The 24,806-nt window shown below is 37.9% G+C and overlaps 1 protein-coding gene across 1 annotated transcript in view; it reads left to right on the plus strand.

The window, feature by feature from the left end:
- Nucleotides 1–879: 879 nt before the first annotated feature.
- Nucleotides 880–24,806, plus strand: part of CPLANE1 (ciliogenesis and planar polarity effector complex subunit 1) — a 123,552-nt gene continuing 99,625 nt past the window's right edge. The window contains exons 1-14 of the mRNA XM_045285257.1: nt 880–1,001; nt 2,767–2,902; nt 3,023–3,142; nt 4,061–4,293; nt 5,021–5,127; nt 8,531–8,687; nt 9,762–9,865; nt 11,579–11,761; nt 13,040–13,289; nt 13,455–13,610; nt 13,783–14,552; nt 15,114–15,322; nt 16,170–16,250; nt 21,844–22,008. Coding sequence (XP_045141192.1) covers nt 921–1,001; nt 2,767–2,902; nt 3,023–3,142; nt 4,061–4,293; nt 5,021–5,127; nt 8,531–8,687; nt 9,762–9,865; nt 11,579–11,761; nt 13,040–13,289; nt 13,455–13,610; nt 13,783–14,552; nt 15,114–15,322; nt 16,170–16,250; nt 21,844–22,008 — 2,752 coding nt within the window. The 5' untranslated portion in view covers nt 880–920. The remainder of the gene's footprint in view (nt 1,002–2,766; nt 2,903–3,022; nt 3,143–4,060; nt 4,294–5,020; nt 5,128–8,530; nt 8,688–9,761; nt 9,866–11,578; nt 11,762–13,039; nt 13,290–13,454; nt 13,611–13,782; nt 14,553–15,113; nt 15,323–16,169; nt 16,251–21,843; nt 22,009–24,806) is intronic.

Genomic DNA, 24,806 nt, shown 5'->3' on the forward strand with positions numbered 1-24,806 from the left:
ACAGTGAGCAAATTCAGGAAAATTGGCAGCAGTTCATGACCTTTCTGTAATAGTCCATATTTGAGTTTTATCAACCATCCAAATAACACCTTTCCTTTATAGAAAATTACCTTTTCTGGTACAGAACACTCAACACTGCAGGATTTAGTGGTCTTGTGTCATTCGTCTTTCATTTGGAGCTTACCCCAAGCCTTTCTTCCTAATGACAAAGACATGTTTACGGGTTCGCAACACATGAGTTTATGGAAGTTTCTCCATTCTCAGTTTGAAGGGAAGGATAACTCACACTTGGTGGTGGATGGAGTGTCAGGGTCTCCTTGTAAGAAGAGCATGCGAGATGAGCGATGTGGTCCTCCTTGGGACTAGGTTGCTGTGGGCGTCATTGGAAAAGGCAGTCTACAATGCAATACACAGAAACTCCACTGTCAGAAGGCTTGGTTCATATGTATCTTCATATTTTTAAGGAATAATTTGTCAAAACTGCTTATACATTTTGCCTGACTTCAACATATAAAGTATCTGATTCATTATTACTCTTTTACCTTAAAAGAAAGTTAACCTGAGTTGATGAAACATACCAAAAGTTTACAAAAAATTTAAATTGAGATTGACCAATTGATTGTTTTGGCCAGTTTGTTTTTTCCTTCTCATCTCACACACACACACACACACACACACACACACACACACACACACTTCTGAAGGATCTGACAGTAGATTGGGTATCTTGTACAGCATTTTCTACAGAACAATTTTCAAATTCGGAAAAACAGCATCACGTTATTACTTTTATATGTGTATGGTCTATAATTCCATTTTGTCGATCATTCTAATAATAACCTTTATGGAAAATGTTCTTATTATTTGCAGTATCTTGTGATGGTGATTTATTCAACCAATTATCTATACTCTTGACAAGCATGGAGATAAGATTAGAAGTTTTGACATCAACAAGTATCAAGCAGAAAAAACCCTGGCCGCGAGTCTCTTGGTTGGGACAGGTAGAATTTTCTTTATGCATACGATACTAATTTTAATATATGTTAAATGTGTGTTCTACCTCTGAAGATGTAGAAATGTAATAAGAAAACGCCTAGAGAACTGCTCACTGAACAGGGTTTGTGTGTGTGTGTTTTGTTTTTATTATGATAAGCATATTTTTTCAGAAAGCAACCTAGGAGGGAGTTTAATTTAAAAAATGTGTTCTTTAAAAAAATGGTTTTATTGGCATATAATTCACAAATCATACAGTTCAGCAGTTTAATCATGTTAAGATTTGTATAATCACCACCACAATAAATTTTAGGACATTTCTTGGTTCATATACTCATTGTTATTAGCTCCTCATTTCCCCCCAGCCTCCCCTACCATACCTCCAAGAAACCATTTATCCAGTTATTGTCTGTATTTTTGAAAGTAGGTTGAGAGGGTACATAGAGCAAAAGGGGATGGTTAATCTTTTGAACTTGTCTCTTTACATGTCAGTTGAATGTTTATTCCCATCGTGATAGCTGTATAAAGTGCTATCTAGTGTTCTTACCATAAGAATGGAAGACCCGGGTCACAATGTGTTAACAATCCAGGAAAACAAAAGTATATGGGATATATTATTCACCTTTGGGAAAGTGGGCCAGCCTAGCCTGTAAGATCCTCGTAGAATTTCCAAGATTATTAAAATTTTAAAAAGAGTGTTCACATTTCTTGTGAGAAATAACACCATTATTTCGGTTCCTCTGGTTCTTAAACTTCAGGGTAACCGAGAGTCATCAGGGAACCTTGTTACTGGCATACAGATTGGTGAGCCTACGCCAGACTTTCTGATTCAGTAGGTCTGGGGCGCGTTTGGAGAATTTGCACCTCTACAGTATGCTCTAGTGTTTCTGGTGCTGCTGGTTCATTGACTGTGCTTTAAAAATCACTGCCTTAGAATGTATAAAAACAAGGGAAATAAAAAAAACATTTTACTAGATAATAAAAAATGTTGATTCAGGTTTATCAATTTCAGAAGTCAAATCTGTTTTAATAGAACTGTAGATAAAATTTTGGAGCCCTGCTGAAAGAGTGGGTTCTCTTGACCTGCTACCACCAGCCACTCCAAAGGAGGGAGATGAGGCTTTCTACGCCGTCAAGATTTCAGTGTCAGGAACCCACCGGAGCAGTTGTGCCCTGTCCTAAGGGTCACTGTGAGTTGGCTCGATGGCAGCGAGAGAGTGTGAGACAGGTATACTCTTAAGACTGCCCATTCCAAATAAAACCAACTCACTGCTGTCGAATCGAATCTACCTCATAGCAACTCTTAATAGTTCCAAGACTAGAACGCTTGTATGGCAGCAGACAGCCTCATCCTTTGTTTTGGAGTAGCTGGTGGGTGTGAAACGCCAATTTTGAGGCTAGCAGCCCAGAGTGCAGCCCTCAGCACTACATTACTGTTAAAATTGATAAGGTTAAGGAGCAGACAACCTCGTTTGGGCTAGCAGAATTTGAAGATACCCTGATGATAATTTTAAACTTCAAAGAAATGTAAATACAGTCATTCATTTTACATAGTAATTCTAATAAGATGATATTTTAAAATCTATTGAAAAATCTCCAGGTCCTTTAGGGTCTCAACTTTAATATGGTCATCTTACGTTTGTGGAACAAATGTATAATCATTTCTTACATGTCATTTCATTTTTTCCTAGGATAATTTGTTTAGATGAGAAATTTCATAGATTAACTTGACTTTTGGCACCTCTTATATCCTTTACTTATTTCTTCTCTTAGGAAAATGAATCTGTTTTTCTTTTGGATGATAAATTCATAAATGAAATTAATTTAAGATCAGGAAGGACAACAAAGAAAATTCCCATTCTGCAGCCTGTGTTGAAGGATGCTATTGCACTAACAACATCCAGTAATGGTTAAGTAGTAGTGATCTATTTTTCAAGGTCTAGATTAACTATACTTTAAATAATTTAGCCTGTAGATCTAAGGAACTTTTACAATGAATATTATATTTTTCTCTTTTTTTGGGAAGCAGATGCTTGGCTGGCTGGGGTACTCACTACAGGAGAGCTTTTTCTTTGGAACAAAGATAAAGATTGCTTGAAAATTATACAAGCAGCTAAAGAGCCTCAGGAAATGATTAAAGCTGCTGTAGGTAGGAATATTTTATTTGCTTAAATAGGTTTCATGTGATAAATAAGAAAAAAAGGATGAGATATTTTCCTATTATAATTTAAAAATGTCTCTAAATATATCCACAGATACATTATGATGGGGCTTCAAAAATTTTGTGGAGAAATTCTGTTATCTTTTAATTTAAGTTCCCCCCGAAGTTTTTGAAGCCCCATCATATATATAGGTCTGTGTGCTGCTGGGGTTCCAGTTCATATATGCATGAGTTTATTCCAGAAAAGACATGTTTAGTTAGACATGTCTTTGTCGTCAGTGGGTGGTCATAGACAGTTTTCCCAGTAATACTATAGGAAGTATAAAGTATTGCTATAAAATCATACAAACTTTTACTAAACCAAAGTATCAAAATGTGGAGCTATTGTCTTTTGTGTTCCTTTGTGATAGCCAGATTTATCTTGTGGAAGAAGTTTGATCTGCAATTCTATTTAATAATGCAATCTTAGTATCACATTTGAAGCCGAAACCCAAACCCACTGCAATCAAGTTGATCCCGACTTAATTGCGACCCAAATACTACTACTATTGGTATTTCTTGTTTACTACTAGCATCTTTAAGGAGTCCCTGAGTGGTACAGTCAGTTAAGCAGTCAGTTACTAGCTGTAAAGTTAGCAGTTTGAATTCACCCAGAAGTACCTTGGAAGGCAGGGCTGGCAAGATGCTGCAGCAAGGTCACAGCTTTGGAAATCCATCCCGTAGAGCAGTTCTGCCAGCACACAGGGCTTACCAAGAGTTGACAGAAACTAACAACGCATCCTAGGTTTTTAACACCCTAACTTGGTAGCATCATTTGAGTTTCTGATTGTCTGGACTAGATAAACTATGCATTTTTTCTGAGTGAATTCAGATTTTAGAAGTTTAACTACTTTATTTATTTTTAAGCAAGCTCTTTGAGACTGTATTTATATGTATCTGGAAATGGAAAGAGAGTCCTGCTCACTACACTTTCCGGATGCTTATTCCTTTGGGAGCATTTGGATGCTAAGAGTGTCCTGTCTTCTAAAAGCCCTTCTCTGGTGGGCCAGTGGTCCCATGTCAGACCTGAAGAAACAGTTCTTCTGCCTTCCACCGAAGACAAGGAAGCTGCAGTGCATGCTGTTTTTATAAACAATGAGGTAAAACCCAAGTCAGACGATGTTATAGGCATTGTGATCTCAGACTCCAAGAACTCTGACTCTCTGTGAATTATTTAGCAGCATGTGCAGTGACACAGCTTTGTGTCTCTTATCATTAATTGTCACAGTAACTGTGAAACTGTTGTAAGGAAAAGATATTTTTATATTTCTTGGTTACATTTAAAACATTGCTTATTGAAAGTGATTTGAATTTGGAATTTATTTTTTCTTGACCTGGTTTTAAAATACAACTTTATTTATACTGTAACAAGCTAGAATTGATGATAATTAAATGATTTGATTTCCAGGAAATAAATTATTCATTACATTCTTTTTCAAATAACTGTTTGGTCCTCTTTGTATGGGTCGGCCAATCTGCACTGTGAAGAATTCCATTTTGAAGTTCTGTTTCTCTGCTCTTGCTGCCGTGCCCTGTAGGTGGTGTGCGGCTTCAGTAGCTCTGAGAGACGAGAGAGACAACGAGAAAGCTCTTTCCAGTTATAGCCAGAGTGAAGAGCAGGGATTTCTGTATGAGACTAGCCCCTACTTCTCATTTGGAGCAGACCTCTGCCTCACAAAAAGAATTGTGTAGTCTTGAGCTTAAAGATAAGATCCAAGCAGGATTACAATATTTTTTCATTGTATTATGATGATAATTATATGTGCTGTGTATCTTGACTTATTTTCAGATTATATTTAAACTAAAGTATCTTAAATTTGTCTACAGTTATTTGGAGATTGCTGCTTGTGTTCGTTTGCATTTTATTCTGGGGACTACCTTAAGTTAACATTTCTGGCAACTCGGTGGCATGAGCATGTATTTACCCCTATAAGGTGAGGTAAATGTTCCTTTCTTTACTGTCTTTCTCTTTTAAAAAAATGCTATTATCTTTTGGCCTATATAAACATAATATGATAGTGAACTACAACTAATTTTTTTCCCATAGAAGTGTTACTCTATTATATCTCTAGCTTTTACTTCTAAATGTTCAATGTAGCAAGTCTTTGTTCTTCTTTGTTTTGCTCCTTGCTTGGAAGTGACAACACATAGAACATGAGTTTGAAAAGCAAAGACATAGACGCCGACATCACAGCAACATGCAAACCCCCCAGATGACAAACCGACATGAATGGTGCATTTCACTGAGTTTTAGAGGTTAGCATGTGATCAATACAGATAGTGTTGAAGGAAGAAGTTCAAGCTGCACTGAAGGCATTTGCAATAAAAAACCAAAACGACTCCAGGAATTGACAGAATACTAATTGAAATGTGCTTTAACACACCTGCCATGTGGTGCTGGAATTGCTTTCTCACCTATGGCAAGAAATTTGGAAGACAGCTACCTTGCCACCCAACTGGAGGAGCTTCATATTTGTGCCCACTGCAATATAATGTAGAAGCTATGAAGTAATATTATTGATAACATTTGCAGATAACATTTTTATAAAGGTAATTTAAAAATGATTACAGCAGCACACTTGCAGGGGACTGCTAGAAATTTAAGCTGGATTGAAAAGAAGACAGGGAATGAGGGATCTCATTGTTGACTTCAGATGGGTCTTAGCTGAAAACAAAGAATACCAAAAGGATGTTTACTTGTGTTTTATTAACCATACAAAGGCATTTGACTGGATCTACAAAGGTATAGCAAACTTTGGATAACATTGCAAAAAGCAAGAATTCAAGAACACTTGTAATTGTCCTCATGTGGAACCTGTGCATAAACCAAGAACTAGCTGTTCCAACAGAACAAGGCAGTACAGCATGGTTTAAAATCAGGAAAGGTGTGCATCAGGGTTGTATCTTTTGGCCATACTTTTGAACCTGTATGCTGAGAAAAACTGGACTAAGAAGAAGAACATGTCATCAGGATTGGATGAAAACTTGCTATTTATCTGTGACAAGCAAATGACACAACTTGCTTGCCGAGAGTGAACAGGATTTAAAATATTTAGGGATAAAGATCAAAGACTACAGCCTTTAGCAGCAATCCAGAGTATTAGATCGGTGTACTGGTGAGTATTTCCTGATTCCACTTACTGTGTATACTCCAGTAGAAGCCAACCCGCAAATCAGCCGAGGCACCTAATGTTACCACGGAAACTGCATACAAAGTGTGCTGAAAAACTTGGCTCATACTCTAGTATATACAGTACTTTTCTCCTGATGAACAGTTTGCTAGTGCCATGCTGAAGAGAAAGACGCATAAGTGATGTATTTGAAGCCATAAAATGTAAGGTATTTTTACTTCTGTATAATCTGCAGCTGTGCATCTTTTGTCATGATGAACCCTGAAATAGCATGTTAAACGATTGCCTCATCCGTAATCACATAGGGAAAACTGACATGTTCTCCCTTCTGTACGACTGTTCCTTGAAAGGTAAATTGTTAATTTTATACTATGTGATTTCTGTTCTTCACAAAATAGGTTTCACTATTCTATTTTAACCCTGTTGGTCAGAGGTGGGGGGTGCGGGAAACGACTACAGCTTTCAACATAAACAAAATGCTCAATTAACACCATAGTAAATGGAGAAAATGTTGAAGTTGTCAAGGAGTTCATTTTACTGAGATGCAAATCAGCGCTCATGAAAGCAGCAGTAAGAAATCAAAGTACATGTTACATTGGCAAATACGGTGTAGAAGTACTAAAAACAAAGATGGCACCTGATGGGCTACAGCACAACTGATTTATGCTATTTTCAGTCTTCTCATATGCATAGGAAAGGTGAACAATGATAAATAAGACCGAGAAAGAATTGATACCTTTTAACTGGAGTGTTGGTGAGAAATACTGAATATATCATGGACTTCCAGAGCAAACAAATCTTGTCTTGAAAGAAGTAAAGCCAGGATGCTGCGTAGAAGCAAAGATGGCAATACTTTGTCTAAACTATTTAAGATATGTTAGCTGGAGGCACCAGCCCCTGGAAAAGGGCATCATGCTTCGTGAAGTGGAAGGGCAGCTGAAAAGAAGACCCTTCAGATTGGCATAGTGACTGTTACAGTGGCAACACCTGAGGATGGCCCAGGACCAAACGGTGCTGCCTTCTGGTGTGTGTAGGGTTACTATGGATGGGAACTGAGCCAGTACCAACTTTTACATATTCGTGGTTTTTAATCGAAAGTTAATTTAAACATTTTATTGAGGGCTCTTAAAACAGCTCTTGTAACAATCCGTACATCAATTTTATCAAGCACATCTGTACATATGTTGCCATTATTGTCTAGACATTTATTTTCTATTGAGCCCTGGGTGTCCACTCCTTTACTCCACCTCCCCCCCAATATATTTATTTTAAAAAGCCCAATAATGTAGGAAGAGATACATTACAAGTATTCCATGCCATAGGGAGATTTTGGAAAATGGTATAATTTTTCAGATTTTTTTCTGCTTATTTTGTATGGTTACCACTTTAGTGAAGCATGTTTTACATAAAGTGAAATGAACAAATTATAAGTGTTTTAACTAGATGAATTTTGATAAATATTGGTCTTCAGAAATTTTTGCAAAAATAGAAGTGAAAGCTAATGGAAATTTTCCGTTTTGAAGTTTTGCTCTCTCTCTCTCTCTCTGTTGGCACTGTTGAGTACAGCTTAACCTCTCTGGTGGCACTGTTGAGTAAAGCTTAACTATTAGTTCAGTAGTTCAAACCCATAAGCCACTCCATGAGAGAAAGATTTACAGCCTTGGAAACCCTATATATGGTTGCTGTGAATCAGTGACTATGGCAATGAGATTTTGGATATAGAGAATTTGTCATGATCTATGTAGAACGTTGCCACCACCCCCAAAGCATTTCCCCGTATCCTTTGCAGTCTCTTTGAAAAATGCTTGTTATTGCATAAACATATGTGCATCTAGACTGTTAGTGGAAACAAATGTTTTTTGAGTTGACTAGGGAGCATAGTTAAAACCAAAACAACAACAAACTGACTGTCATTGAGTGAATTTCAACTCATAGTGACCCTGTAGGACTTGGTAGAACAGCCCCTGTGGGTTTCCAAGTCTGTTGACTCTTCATGGAAGTAGAAAGTAGTTACAAAACTCCGATTTTGAGTTGGTTTAACTTACTGGTAAACTCCTATTGTGAATGAAGCTCTGAATGGTTACCAAGAGGTCTTCTCAATATACATGCACGTGTCATAATTTAGGTGAACCCTTTAAATTTTTTAATGAGCTCTGTATTTAAGACTTACTATATATTGTTTGAATCTGTTTCATTATGCTCTTAGATCATTGCTATATCGTGTTCATTGGGCACAACAAGACTGTTTCCTTGGCAGTCTCATTCCTAAGTGTGAATCAGTGAAGTCCAGAGGAGCTCTGATTTCTGCCTTTTCAAGAGATGGCCTTACCCTGGCAGTAGCTCTCAATCAGAGAGACCCAAAGGTAGGTAAATGTAATCTATCTTGGAAAATAAGCTATTGAAAGTAATTTATAAAGAGAATTCTGATTTTTTACATTGAAAATTGTATTTTGCTTTTTTTCCTTCTCAGTAGTATTTATGTACATATATATATATTTTTTAAGTTGGTATTTTCTAGTCCAAGTTAGCATTGTGGTTGTAAAAAGTTAGCTTCCATAATTTAAAAAACGTGCCTGTCAGAAGTGAGAGTAAAGAACAATAGGTGGTTACTGAATCGAGGAGCATGGTAGGAAAAGAGTCCAGGCAGAGTTGACTGGTAGGACAAACCTAGAGGTCTACTGTTCTATCACAAGTACACTCACTCCTCACTTATTAACTTGCCTAGGTTCCAAAGACCAGGTCATTGGTATTTGAGAGTTGGGATAGGTGAGATCAGTGGTACATGCAATTTGGGGGTTGTACCCTGTCTTTGGTACCAATGTCATCTCCCCATGTTTGTTCACTGACCATTTGATGTGCCTGGGATGCACATGCACAAGTCTCCTCTTGCCTACTAGCCTTTCCACACCACTGTGGAGTCGGTGAGGGTGGAGAATGATGGTACTTGGGTGTTACCCATTGTTTACCTTAGGTGGGGACCCTACTAAGCCACCTCCTGCCACAGGCTCTTTGTATGAACCCCACTTGTCCTCTTTCTGCACACAGCCCCATGCAGCTTGTTCCCTGTTCCTTACTTCCTTTGGATCATACCTGGCCACCTATTGTCTGCCCATGACCTCACATTGTCCTGAGGTTGTCCCCTACCCTTTGTGACTGGACTGAGACATAGTAGATGAATGGGAGAAAGTGCCCTGATACAAGTTAATTGCTATCCTTATGTGGCCTGGTTACTGTTGGGACCTCCAATATAATATTGTTCAGGGTAGCCTGTGGAGGACACCCCAAGCCTAGCTGAAATACCCCCATGCAACTGGAGCAAAACCTAAGAATGTTTTCAACTTTGTCATAAATGCAAGATGTTGGTTATGAGATAATAAGTGAGGAGTAGGTCAAGTGAGTAAAGTAATTTGAAAGGGTTTGTGCTTTTTTTTTTTTAGGCAACTCAGGTATTATTTATAAACACACTGAATTTTGCAACCACCTCTGGTAGCCTTAAAGGATGTAGTAACAAGAATCCTGTCCTTCCAGCTGCACTTACCAGGTAAAGTTCTCTTCTACTTCTCAACAGTGTTGTTGTTGTTGTTGTCATCCAATCATCCAACAAATTTCAGATTCAGCTAATTCAGTAGTTACCATTTAACACAGTTTATCTTATGTGCGTGTGCTGGATAATTCTATCTAAAAGTTGCTTTTTTATAAACAAAAGCTTTTTAAAGGTCTGGGGAACTTTTTTCTTTCATTTCTTCCTGTGTCATCTGAGGAGAAATGGCATCTTGCTGCACTAGAGGAAAATCAGGTTTGATTGGAGAAATTGAAATGAAAAAGCCTAGATTTTGAATACCATTATTTGCTATTGGGTGTTGATAGCCTTTTAAATAAGGTTTGTATCCACTGCATCTCTACCCATATACAAGGTAGGAGATGACTCTTTAGTTTGTTGTTGAAAATATACATAATAGAACATACACCAATTCAACAGTTTCTACGTGTACAATTTAGTGACATTGAGCTTCAAGTAATACAAACATCTTCCAAGGAGATGACTTTGGATGGGTAATGAACTACCACCACCAGGCCATAAGCCAGGTTTCTAAGGCTGCAAATCTTTACAGCATGGGTGTCAAACTCAATTAAAATGTGGGCTATTTGGTGCAACAGGGAAGATTCACGCAGGCCATATCACATTTACAAATTTTGTTAAATTTATATTTTGAAGTGAGGATTCAGGAATATGAATAGGATAATTAAAACACTATAGAATTGCTTTTATTTAAACATTTGTTTTATTTAATGTATTTATAAAACTAAAATTATTCTTTTTTACCCGAAACTTGCCAGTGCTTTCCTCCTACTAGTTTTCGCTTACCTCTTATGTTATGAGCGGAAAATATAATAACTAATAAAAACACAAAATGTTGCACGGCTGACAAACGTGATGCACAATCGAATCCTAATGGCTTTCCTCTAAAAATGTTAATTAGTGCTGCCGCTAGGTATGATTCATAACAGCACAACCCAGAGTGCTCTTTTTAGCCTTTTCACTATTGGGATCTGCTTACATGACATGACACTGAGCGTGGCAGACACATCGCTTCCATCCGTTGCCGGAACTGAGTCCGTGCATTTATACACATCCACAGGCCCCCAGGAAAGGCACTGGGCCACCTGTCTACTCGTCTTCAGTAGTTAAAGGGTTAATGAGGGAATTGTGTGTATGGTATTGCCTTGATCTCTCCTAAGTGCTCTTTTCTTCATAACAATTTTTTCTATTTTCATTTTATTTCAGAGCATCACATCACAGGCCACAAAAAAGTACCTTGGGGGCCGCATGGGGCCTGTGGGCCTCCAGTTTGACACCCCTGCTTTACAGGAGCAGACTGCCTACACCAGTGGTTCTCAACTTGTGGGTCGCGACCCCTTTGGGGGTCAAACAACCCTTTCACAGGGGTTACCCGATTCATAACAGTAGCAAAATTACAGTTATGAAGTAGCAACGACAATAATGTTATGGTTGGGTCGGCACCACAAAACAAAAAACAAGGAAAGGGTGAGAACATTAGGAAGGTTGAAAAGCACCAGCCTTCACCTTTCTTCCAGAGAGAAACTGCTGGGCCTGACCTGTCCACAACAACCTGTCCTGTTAACAACCTAACACTTAACCTACTGTGCCTCTACGGCTCCTTATGCTCAGTGCAAATTGTCACAGGTGTTGTAGAGACCCCTTTCTTAACATGGTGCCTCTTGCTTTTTCTAGGTCCTACTGGGTAGGTGATATCAGCTGGACACATGATAATCTTTTTCTGGCTTGCATGTTAAAGCGTGGCTCCCTGGTTTTACTGACCTCCCAGGGCGAGTTGCTAACGTTAGTTACATTTGGTTGCTCTATAGAATTTGGACCAGCTGAATTTATTCCATTTCATCCACTAATAACATATAGGTGAGGCATTTGAGTTACTTTAATTTGCCTACAGTGCTTTTTTCATTTGACATTACTTTTACTGCATGTTTATGTGTTTTTATAATTTCCTCTTTCAAATGGTTTTATTATTTTAGTCTGTCATCTCATAATCTGTTTCTTATTTATAGTTCTCTTTTATTTCTTTTTATGGCTTAATCCTGCTGAAAATTTGCCATTGTGAACGATGTAAGTATAAATTGTTTGAATGTTCAGTAGTACCTGACAATTCATCTACTTTGAGATGAAAGTTAATGGAAAGAAAACTCATTGCTTTCTAGTTGATTTTGACTTACAATAGAATTGTATGCCATTTCTTGTTGTAAAACAATTACACTTAGATAAATAATATAAAGATTAAGTTGACACATGGATTTATCTACTTTGTTCCCCCCAAAGGAAAAAAAATGTTGAAAATGGATAGGTGACTTCAGCATTTAGCCACATTTTAATTGTGAGATTGGAATAGCAGTTTGACTTTGAAATCAGACAGATCAAGATTTAAATCTCGTTTCTTCTATTAGCTGTTGATTTGGGGTAAATTACTCTTTTCTGAATTAGTTTGTATATAAATTAAAAACAGTAACATAGATGCCACAATCCAGGAAATAATGATTTAATCCATTATTATACTTACATGACAGAGACAGACACATTTAGGAGTCCCTGGGTGATGCAGCTGTTTTATGTATTTAGCTTCCAACTGTCATAGGCTACCAAACTTATTTGGCCTACCACCCCCTTTCAGAAGAAAAATCATGGATTTGCTCCCACCTCAACAATTAGAACTTTTGTCTTAGAGCCTGTCATCCAAGATGAGTGCTATAATACCTGGTTTTACAGGCCTCTTGGATCATTCTAGTGCCCCCTAGAGGGCCGTATCACCCATTTTAAGAAATACTTGTAATTGAGAAGTTAAAAGGTCTGAGACCAACCAGAGGAGCCTCAGCAGAGAAGCCTGGCAGTTGCTTCCAAGAAAATCACTGAAAACCCCATGGAACACAGTTCTACTCTCACACACATGAGGCCACCACGATTTGGAATCGACTCCATTGCAATTGGAGGAAAAACACAAACAAAATAACCCAAATGAAACATACCTGATAGATTCATTTAGTTTTTTTTTCCTTTTTTCATTTGTTTACTTTGTTACTCTCTTTTAGTTTTCGTTTGCTTTGTTACTTTTCTTTTGAATAGTGTAATTGTTTCATTTAAGGTTTCTCTCTTACTGATTATTGAATTTTTATGTTTGTTTGCTAGACCTCAGCAGTTTACATTTCAAGATTCAAATAATTCTGTAGATTCATCGGCTTCTGATGGTGATCCTACAAGGCAGAGGTTTTCTGTAAAAGCACATTCCTGGCTCCCCTACCTCATTATTTCTGATGGCTATATGGTCACAACCCTTCGGTTTCTTGATAAGCTGTCTCCGTCAGTTCTCATGAGATCACTTCTACTTGATTCAACCCAGAGGCTGGAGAAAACATACCAAAGTGTGATATTGTCCAAGGTAGTGTACTTTTTTTGTATCATTGGCAAATAACTTTCAAAAGTTGCATATGGACAGTAATGTCTTTGGATGGTATACAGCTATTAATAAGATTTTTAAAAAATTGTGTAATGAATTTACTGATAACATTTTACTCTTGGAAATCTTTTGTCCTCATTCCTGTAGCCCAGAGGGAAAGGACTGAACCTCCGATCACTGGATTCCCTAAGGTCTAGTCTGTTAAAACACCAAGGAAATGACACTTCAGTTGATTCAACTGTCCCCAAATTCTTACAGATAGAAGAAACATTGGAGTTAAATGAAAAAACAGGGGATTTGCAAGTAAGTAGTCGCTGTGTTTTATTTACTTTGAACAACAATTATGCATTGATTTTCTTCCAAGAAACAAATTTTATGTCTCTCTTGTTAAAGGGAAGAGAAATGTAACACCTCAAATTTACTCTCTTTTAAGGTAGTCTGTGTTATTAAGTATAATTTTTCTCTTGTGTTTTAGGATTTTGAAATGGAAGAAATTAATGAAGGCAAACACTTTCCAAATAGCCCATTTCCATTTTGGAACCAAAAAAATGATCCATTATTTAGTAGTTTCAAGGAGGGAAGATTAGAATTTGCGTCTATGTTTGATACGATACATGCAAAGAATGACACAGAGGAGGCAGGTGGGACCATTACTGAACTGCACTCTATCCAGAAAAATCTCCTTGCAGCATGGAATATAGGAATTTCAAAAAATGTGACCGAAAAAAATGTCATGCTAAATTACACAGTCATTTGTATTACTCATTTTTTATACATTCTTCAGTTTGTCAAATGTCCTTTCCCTAAACTTGATATTTTTTCAGGTAAGAGCCCAAGAGATAATGCATGGGTGCTTTGTATCTTTCAACTTTTTCATCATTGTTTATCAATCCAATACTGGGATATGAGACATAAACAAGACTTGGGACATTTGGTAAAACTGACTTCACATACCATGAAACTTTTGTTGAATCAGCAACAACTAGATCAATCATTCTCAGAGAAGCTTTTAGCCTGTTTTTATTTACTCAGAATGGTGGCTTCCAACTTAAATGGTGTATATCAACTTCAACCTGAAATTATTTTTACATCAACTGATGGAAATAGAACAACAAATCAAGACTCCTTGGTGGTACCTATTTTCCAAATGTTTCAAAGCTATGGCCCTCAGGAAAAGTGGTCTTGGGACTCACCTTTCAAGATACAACCTCAAGTCGTAAATCTTGTTCAACAGCCATGCCACAGGTATAATGACTTTATTGAATATTATGATTAACATTGTGGATATTGTTCCTTTTAAAAAAATGAGGCGTAATTCCCATATACAACTCACGATTTTAAAGTGTGCAATTCATTGGGTTTTGGTAGATTTAAAAGTTAGGGAACTAACACCATTGTCAAGGTTTGGAATGTGTTTATCACCTCAAAAAGAAACCTGGCACCCATCAGCACTGGGCATTACAGATTGTATGTTATTTTAAAATATTTTAAAATTTGTTTCAAATGCTCTGCAACATGCATGTTTTGTTAGTATTAGGCTAAGGTACTTGCTAAGATGTTGATTTGTCTTTACACACTATAGAAAAACTTCAGGTGCATCGTGTATTTCTGAAGACTTTAAAACATTTTGTATGGTTTTTGGTCATTAGAGTTTGGATTATTTTTAAGATCCATCAGTTTGTGCATATTATTACAACAGTGAAGAATATAGGCAAAGAAGAAATACATCAACTAAGAAGGGGAATAACTGCATTTTTATCTTTAGTCTGAAATTCGCCTTTGATGATTATCTGATTTTATGTGCAGATTAATAACTCTCTGGAGAATATTGTACCAAAAATCATTATGGTATCAAGCACAATTAAGTCGAAGAGTTTTTAAAGGTGACAGGCAGTTGACCGAAGCCGTGACACATGAAGCATCTATTGTCAGATCCCTGCTCTGTCATGTACAGGCTAACTTACAGGCTGCTGGAGATCACTTGAGCCAAACCTTAGAACTGAAATCTATAAATGGTCAGTATTATTTTGCTGATTGTCGTAACACAGGGTAACGGCACTCTTTCCATTTCCTCCCTGTGTTTACTGTTTCCCGCCATCCTTCTTTCCCATCTCTTCCAGCCTTGGACTGCTATCTGTTGAGATGCTGCCCTTTTGATCTTGTTTGGTTGAGCTAAAGAATTCGTATCTTTCTCTCACTGTTAACCTTCTGCATCTGTCTGTGTGGCTGAAAGTTGAGCCATGGGGATGAGTTCAGTTGTAGGCCAAATGGGTTTCTAAGGACCATAGTCTCAGGATTTACACCAGATTCTATCAGACCAGTAAGTTTGGTCTTTTTTATGATTTTGAATTTTATTCCACATTTTTCTCCAACTCTATCAAGGACCTACTAAATGTGATCCTTTCCAAGCTGTTGGCAGTAGGAGCCAGGTACCATCTAATTCTTCTGGTCTCATTGTTGTGGAAACTGGGGTTCCCGTGGTCCATTCAGCCTTTGGACTAATTGTTTTCTTGTGTCTTTGATTTTCTTCACTCCTCTTTGCCCTGAACAAGGAGAGACCGGTAGTTGCTTCTTAGATGGCTACTCACAAACTTTTAAAGACTTTAGTTGCTACTTTTAAAAATAGAATGTAGAACATTGATTTGATGTCCCTTAGACTCTGGTCCTGAGCCTTAAATGGTCAGTATCTCATAAACAATTTCTCACTCTGTGAATAAGCACTATAGTTAACTGGGCTTTGAGTTTATTAATTGGCTACAATTAATTGTCTTTTAAAATAATTTGTGACAATTTGAAAATAAAGTATATCTTTATAAAGTTGTAGTGTTAACCATGGCTAATTGTTGGTTAAAAACATTTTAGGTGAAGAACATTTTCTGTTAGGATCATATGAAAAATCTGTTCTGCTGTGGAAGAAAGCTCTACAAGAAACTCTAGAGAAAGGTAGGGCTGTGTTTAAAAAATACTTGACATAATATTGGTAGGATCATAGTTTAGTTTGGTACAGAACCTAAATGTAATTTCAGTTTTCAGCATACTCATGATTTATTTTTTAATGGTTTTATTGACATATACTTTACCTATTCATGAATTCTTTCTTTTTAAAAAAATCATTTTATTTGGGGCTCTTAGAAATGCTCCATACATAAATTATATCAAGCATATTTGTACATATGTTGCCATCATCATTCCAAAACATTTTCTGCTTGAGCCCTTGGTATTAGCTCCTCTCTTTTACCCTCCCTCCCCAGCTCTCCCACCCTTGTGAATCCTTGATCAATTATAATATTGTTTTTATTATTTTGTATCTTACACTGCCCGTTGTCTCCCTTTACCCACATATTCAAGATTTCTTAATGCGCAGATGGAATTAATATTGTTGACACCCCAAGTGTCAGAAATACATATTTATAGTTATTTATAATCTCAGAATTTGTTCCACCAACAGTTGTTTCAGTTATTTATAGTGAAGCCTCATCTGTTCCTTTTGGTTAGGGATGACATCTGTGCTTAATGGTTGATTGGGGAAAAATGAGGATATTAAGATAATGTTTTTTTTTTTGTCTAGAGGGACTCAAACTATCTAAGTGGGAAAGTCCAGAACAAATATTGCACCTACATTCTTAAAGACCTAGAGAAGCATGTAGCCTAGGCTTTCTACCTTTAAGAATGTCTGATCAGAGCACATAGGAGCAAATGAAGGGGAGGGAGAGAGAGTAGAACACATCCTGGCCCACCAAATCCTGAGGACGATATTCCTGCTCTGAGCAGCCAATGCACAGAGAGGACCATAGGGCTGGCCCCACCACGAGACACAACGTCCATCACTGACTCACTACAGGGTACAACACTGGAGAGAGTGCGGGAATTGGGCCAGATTTGATGGTGAAACACTAAGGGCGTGTAACAGAACACCAAGGGGAACAGAGTAATGAAGTCTCGGGGGAATGCCAAGAATAGATTGTGGGGCCAGGGCGTGGCGCCCCATCAGACTTGACTGGAAAACATTTGTAAAGGTCAACAAACAGACCTTGAACTATTTATAGGCTTTTTTTGGTCATTGTTTTTTTGTTGTTATTTTCTTTTGTTGCTTTGTGTTGCTCTGTCTCGTTTCTGTGCATATTATTATCTCTGCAGGTTTATCTAGATAAGATAGGCGAGATACATAATCTGGAGGAGAAAACAACGGATGAAGGTTCCAGGGGGACATGGGAGAGGGGGAGGCAGGGAAATGAAGTGGGTGTTAACAAACCCAGGAACAAGGGAATAAGTGATCCAAAATGTATGGCAGGGGTCCTCAAACTTTTAAAACAGGGGCCAGTTCACTGTCCCTCAGACCCATTGGTGGGCCAGACTATAGTTTAAAAAAACACTATGAACAAATTCTTATGCACACTGCACATATCTTATTTTGAAGTAAAAAAACAAATGGGACAAAAACACCCGGCGGGCTGGATAAATATCTTTGGTGGGCCGCATGTGGCCTGCCGGCTGTAGTTTGAGGACGCTGATTTATGGTAAGGAGGGTGTAGGAGATCTGGTAGGGCTTGATCAAGGGCAATGTAACTGAGAGGAATTACTGAAACCCAAATGAATTTTGATAGTGGGATAAGAGTAAAGTAAAAGGAAATAGAGGAAAGAACTAGGAGGCAAGAGGCATTTATAGAGATCTAAATACAGGGATGTACATATGTAAATATATTCCTATATTTCAATGGAATAGATCTATGTATAGGTTTAGTATTAAGATAGCAGATGGACATTGGGCTTCTACTCAAGTACTCCTTGAACACAAGAACACTTTGTTCTAATAACCTGGAATTCCATGATGCTCACCTTCCCAACATCATCGCTGAAGGCAAAGAGGGTGCATAAGCAAATGTGAAGAAAGCTGATGGTGCTGGGCTATTAAAATATACAGCGTCTGAGGTCTTAAAGGCTTGATGATAAACAAGTGACTATCTTGCTCAGAAGCAACAAAGCCAACATGGAAGAAGCACACCAGCCTGTGTGATCATGAGGTGTCAGATCAGGTATCACATGTCAAAGACCCAGAATAAAAAATCATAATTGTGAATTAGGGGAAATGCAGAGTAGAGACCCAAAGCCCATCTGTAGACAACTGGACATCCCTTACAGAAGGGTCACGGGGAGCAGGTGAACCAGTCAGGGTGCAGTACAGCAACAATGAAACATACAACTTTCCTCTAGTTCTTGAATGCTTCCTCTCCCCACCCCCTCTACTGTCCCCACTATCATGACCCCAGTTCTACCTTAAAAAACTGACTAGACCAGAGCATGTACACAGGTGCAGATAAGAACTGGAAACACGGAATCTAGAACAGATAAACCCCTCAGGACCAATATTGAGAGTAGCCAGCCTTACCAGGAGGGTGAAGGGGAAGGTGGGGGGAGAGAGGGGGAACTGATCACAATGATCTACTTATAACCCCCTCCCAGGGGGATGGACAACAAAAAAGTAGGTGGAGGGAGACATTGGTTAGTGTAAGACATGAAAAAAAAATTATAAATTATCAAGGGTTCATGAGAGAGGGAAGGGGTAAAAATGAGAAGCAGATACCAAGGGCTCAAGTAGGAAGAAAATGTTTTGAAAATGATAATGGCAACAAATTGACACAATGGATGTATGTATGGATTGTGATAAGAGTTGTATGAACCTCCAATAAAATGATTTTAAAAAAAGAATCTCCTGTGAGTTAGACACTTGCAGCTGAATTACATATGGGCTTCATGGAGTTTTTGGTGAAGATGTGTGGCTTTGAGGAATTGTTGATAGCTTTTAAGGTAGGTCTTAGATTGGGCCCGAGATATGGTGCAGGATCCTAAGAAGTGACCTTGGAAATAGCCCAGGCTGCCACAGCTGTTTATTTTCTCACTCCTATGACTTAGTGTTTTACTCTTTCATCTATTTGACCAGTATTTATTGAGTACCTGTTTGTCCAGCCCTTTACCAGACACGTTAGCTGCAATAATGCAACTTTACTTCAAGTGTCCTATAATCTGGAGGAGAGAGATTACACAAACAACGAGCATGTTTCTCATTATGTTGTATGGTTAGGATTCAAGGGAGCACAGAGGAGACTTCACACAATCTGAGATGGAATATAGTTTCCCCGAAAATAAGACATCACCTGAAACTAAGACCTACTTACAGTTTTGCCTCTCGCTGAAATATAAGGCATCCCCCAGAAAATAAGACCTCCTCGAAAATAACCCCCCTCCCCCCCCCAAAGCTACCAGGACTGTGGAGCGTAGTGGCCACGCAGCTCACTGTTGGCCGCAGCGCAGCCAGAGCAGACAGGAAGTGCGAGGTCTCTTTTAATAAAACAATAAATGTGTACCGTATTCTTCATGGAAAAATAAGACATCCCCTGAAAATAAGACCTAGCGCATCTTTAGGAGCAAAAATTAATATAAGACACTGCCTTATTTTCAGGGAAACAGGGTAAGTATCAGTCTGGGGAAAGCTACCTCGAGGAGTTGGCCTTTAAAGTTGAATAGAAATTTCCCATTTAAAGTATGAGAATGGTTTCAACAGAGTAAGTGGCATTCCAAAGACCAAGAAGCATGAGAATCCACAGCAGTTTGGTAGACTGCAAGGAGTTTAGTAGAACTGGATTATGTATGTGTGCAATGTTGGGGATAGGTGTGTAAGTTTTAGAATAGTGTTGGAAGAGTTAAGCTTGAAGAAGTAGATAGAGAATAGAACATGAATGAACATATTTTTTTTTTATTTTTTTTTTAACATTTTATTAGGGGATCATACAACTGTTATCCCAATCCATACACACATCAATTGTGTAAAGCGCACTTGTACATCGTTTCTCAGAATGAACATCTTTTATACATTGTGGAGGACTTAGTGTTTCATCCTGAAAGCAGCAAGATTAGTTGATACTTTATATAGAAAAAGTGTCTGGTCAAATACAGGTCATTTAGAAAGATCACTCTGGTAAAGTTGAAGGGGCATTTGCAAGGATGGACGTATGGGGATGTCAGCTTTACCTAGAAACCAGGATAGAGTTCAGTGAGGAAGCCCCGAAACAAAGTAATGTCAGGGATAGTGGAAAACAAATACCACATTTGGCATGTTTCATAGATTTGATCAATTAGACTTGCAAATGAATAGATACGGGAAAAACAAAACAACTGAATTGCATCTCAGATTTAATGATTATCCAGCTGGAGGAAGAATGGCATTCAATGAGTTAGGAGTTGTGGAGAAAGAAACGTTTTTTATTTTTCGTTTTATTGGCAACTCTTACTGAAACATTTTTATAATGAGTTTAATTTCATTTCCAACTATTTCCAGTAAGAATGACTTCTAGGAGCTCTGGTGTCATAGTAGTTATGCATTGGGCTACTAACTTCAAAGTTGGCAGTTCGAAACCACTATTCCAAGAGAGAAAGATGAGGCTTTCTACTCCCATAAAGAATTACAGTCCTAGAAACACAGGGGCAATTCTACCATATTCTACTCATAGTTGCTATGAGTTGGAATCACCTTGATGGCAATGAGTTCGTTTTGGGTTTTTGGTTTTTTTGTTTCTTTGTATCTAGTAATGGATTGAAAGTGATAGTGACTGTAATAAGAACAAAATTTATTTCTCTTTTTTGTGAAAGGCAGCCATAGGCTGATAGTCTAGGGCTGATTTGGTGTTTCCATGGTATCTTGAAGAACCATGGGTCTTTTAATTTTTTCTGTTCTGTCATCTTTAATGCATTGCTTCCAATTTTAAAATCATTATGCAGGCAAAGATAGCTATTGGAGCGCTGACTCTCATGTCCATTTTGCTAGGCAGCATCAACAAGGGAAGAGGGAAGGACAAAGAAGGATGCAGCCCTGGCTGAGTTGCCTCTCTGTAGGCAGATTTTTTCTGGAAGTTCTACTTGGTGGAATGTAGTCACATTTTCACACGGCCACATCAGGCTAGAAACTGATATTTTTGCATTGTAGCCCTGAACAAAATCGGAGTGCTCTTGACCTTGGAAGAATGGATGGACAGGCAGCCCGCAGTTGCTGTCCTAAATATGCTGCAAGTATTAGAATACAACTGCTGAGACTTCCTATCTTACTGGATAATTGTTCTTCTTTTGGAATGCTCTTTGAGTATCTGATATATGCATGTTTCCATCAGAGTTTCGTAGCATAGTTCATATTGTCCTGTGTGCTTGAGGTAGAAGTTGTTAGTGGGTTATAGTGCTGAATGTTGTAAGGATTTGCAACTTTCTTACCAAATCTCATTCATTCTAGGGCTTGATGAAAGAAAACTGTTCAGAATTTTAAAATAAGAAAGAGCGCAGTATTGCTAACCTGTTGTCAAAGGTCTGCTTATTGTACGTTTAAAACATATATACATATCACTGTATTGACATACAACTTGATGCATTTTCACCAATTGAACACATTGAATTAACACCAAATGTGTAAACATTACCTTGCTAACCTATTTTTTTTCTTTTTTTTGTTTTACTAACCTGTTTTTAATGTAAGCTTAATTCTTTCCTGTTGAAGGAGGAAAAAGGACTTCCTTTCTTCAGATTCGCTATTATCTTTCTCTCTTGTACTGCCATCTGTATACCTATAATTTGAACGACGCTCAAGGATTGTGTGATCATCTAGTAAGAGAAATACTGAAATGGTCCCGCCTACCTGTACAGCACAATGAAGAGTGTTCAGGTATGTCATCTGAAAAACCACCCTCACCTAATTTTGTTAATTTGTGTTTTTTAGGGTTAGGCATATAATTTCCCCATACATTAAATCGGTTCATTTGCCTCTTTGGTGGAGCTACATTATGTTGCATTTGGGATTGTCACCTTTTAGTAGCAAGGATCCTTTAGTCTTTATCGTTTGAATTTCAGACTTAGCCTTAAATGTCTGTTGAACAGATAAGATTATTTTCTCATAGCTTTATCTGTTAGAATATCCAGTACTCAAGTATTTTCCCTTAATATATTTATATTTTCTTAACTGTTGCTTCAAGTTGTTTATTAACTTGATAAAAATCACATTCTGGGGTGTTCTAAAGTTCTTTATATCTGTTAAAAAAGCTGCAGAGTTTTGAATTTCTTCCCACTCCCTTTAAAGGTGTATTTAAATGAAGCAGTAACCAGGGGGAAAGAAACACACAGACACATTATATATATCAGTTGTAAGGTGGTCGACTAGTAGACTTATGCCAATGAGCATATCTGAAAGGTCTGTTGTGTCAAAATTTAAAACATGGAATCCACGCCAAATTTATTCTTTTTTAATTTTTAATTTTTATTTTTTTGCCAATTTCATTCTTTGTGCTTTCATCCACTATATAGATTTTTTTTGCTTTCTCTGATATGTCTCTTTTCAAAATTGTATCATCATGGAAGTAAGACATGTTCACTTTAGGCCAAAAAAATTAAAATGATAAAATAACTTCAATTTCTACCTCTTTTTGTCTAGGACCTGTCTACTTACACTGTGTGTGTATGTGTATGTGTAATCAGCAGTTTTATAATTTTTTGAAATTTAATATAGTTTTATCAATATTAATAGCTTTTTAACAATCTATTAGCTATTTTCCTTATTAATACACCTTCTAGGTTGTTGCTAAAGATATACTGTTTTAAATAACATTGTAATATGTATACGTTATATTGGCATTACTCATTTCTTTAGAACAAATGTATAGAAATTAGGATATTAAATCAAAGAGGATCCACGATTTTGATGCCTGGTGTCAAATAGGCCTCTAGAATGGCCTGTATGTCAATATGTAACTGAGAAAAGTGGCGTGAGGGCCAAGTCTGACCTTGTCCAGCTTCACAAGGTGGGAAAGAGGAGAATCATTATCAGCATCAGCCCAAAGCTGATTCTCTAGGCAGAGTTTTTCTTCTTTGCCAATTCTGATACCCACTGCCCCTCCCACAGCACTCAGCTGGTCAGTAATTCATGACAGTGGCCTCACAGACCATATTCACAATTGTGGGCTTTATTAGGGAAGTTAACATGTTACAATTCAGCATCAGAAATACTTAAGACACAGTTCTTCAGTTAGGTCAGTCTCTTCCCATCTGTTTCTCTGAGGTCCTTAGGATCTTAGCCACATAGTCCTTGTACAGGAAGAATTTAAAAAGGTGTTTTAGCTCTGTTGCTAAATGCTCATAGGGCACACCACTACACTATTAAGTCGCAGCCTTTGAAGGCACTCAGCTCCAGCTCCTTGAGTCAGCAAACCTAGCTCCCCAATTAAGTACCTGGAAACACCTCACTCTGGAAATGAGTGAGCATCCTGCCTGAAGGGGCACTTCCTTAGCCCAGGAAGCACAGTGCTTTGTACTGTGCTCTAAAGCTTGGTTCTGCTGCTGCCAGTCCTCTGCCACTTCCTGGTGTCGGCTTTCTATTGATAGATCAAGGGAGCATCAGCGTGCAGAGGTCTCAGGGTCCAAATGGCAAGCTTTCTTCCTGGCTCTTTTTTCTTTTTTTGTTTTCTTATTTATTTGATTGTGGCTCTTTTTGTCTTGATGGTAGATACGTCTCTCCTGCTTCTGAGATGGCTCATTTTATACCCAGCAGGATGGCAAACTTGACTAATTCTCATATTAGAGTTTCAAGTGCTTGCAATCGCTGTTAACAAATACTCACCAAGGAGTCATCATCCTGTCAGTATTTTCCCTTATCTTTTACCCAGGCCTAGCAGAATAGCAGTTCAAAACCACCAGCAGCCCCTTGGGAGAAAACCTGGACTTTCTTTTCCCATAAACAGAGTCTTGGAAACCCACAGGGTTTTTTTCTGAGTCAGGATTGATTTGATGACAGAGAGAGAGAGAAAGAACGAGAGAGAACGAGCAGTCATTTAGTGGGAGTTACAAAGACTATGACTTTGAAGAGTTAATAGTAGCATTCACTATACCACAATGACTTCCCCTTCTAAAGAGTAATGAATTTGTTTAACAATTGTTTAAGGTATATTAGGCACACTCCTTTGTCCACACAAACTTTTTAAAAAGAAATCTTTACTAAGGGAGTATCTTTAGACTTCTGTTTTTAAAACCTGAGCCGGGACAGCTAGCAGAGTAGGCTGTGGTCTTCAGCACAGCTGTCAACGTTGCTGTTTAAGAAATAGCAGTTGACCTCCATTCTATTACAAGCGCTTTCTCTCCACTCTCAACAACAGACCATTAACTTAAAAAACAACCAAAAAACCTACCAACTTGAGGACTCACGAAGAAGGCACAGTATGGCAGTGAGTTTGGTTTGTTTTTTTAGTTTGCATTATTATTAAGAGTTTTTATTTCTCATATAGGGATGACTCTTGGCCTCTGTTCCTGCTAGGGCATATCAGAAGTTCTGATACAACCCTTTGCTCTCCCTAAGCCTTCTTCATGCTACTGCTTCCCAACAGAGTCTTACAGTACTTTACCCCTGATAGTCATGGGAGTGCATTTCCCAGATCTAATGGAATGGAATAGCACCATGAATTATACTCCTGGTGTTTC

This window comes from Echinops telfairi, unplaced genomic scaffold, assembly GCF_000313985.2.
Source record: "Echinops telfairi isolate 266 unplaced genomic scaffold, ASM31398v2 ScPeMD7_7469;HRSCAF=8507_1, whole genome shotgun sequence".
NCBI classification, from domain to species: Eukaryota; Metazoa; Chordata; class Mammalia; order Afrosoricida; family Tenrecidae; genus Echinops; species Echinops telfairi.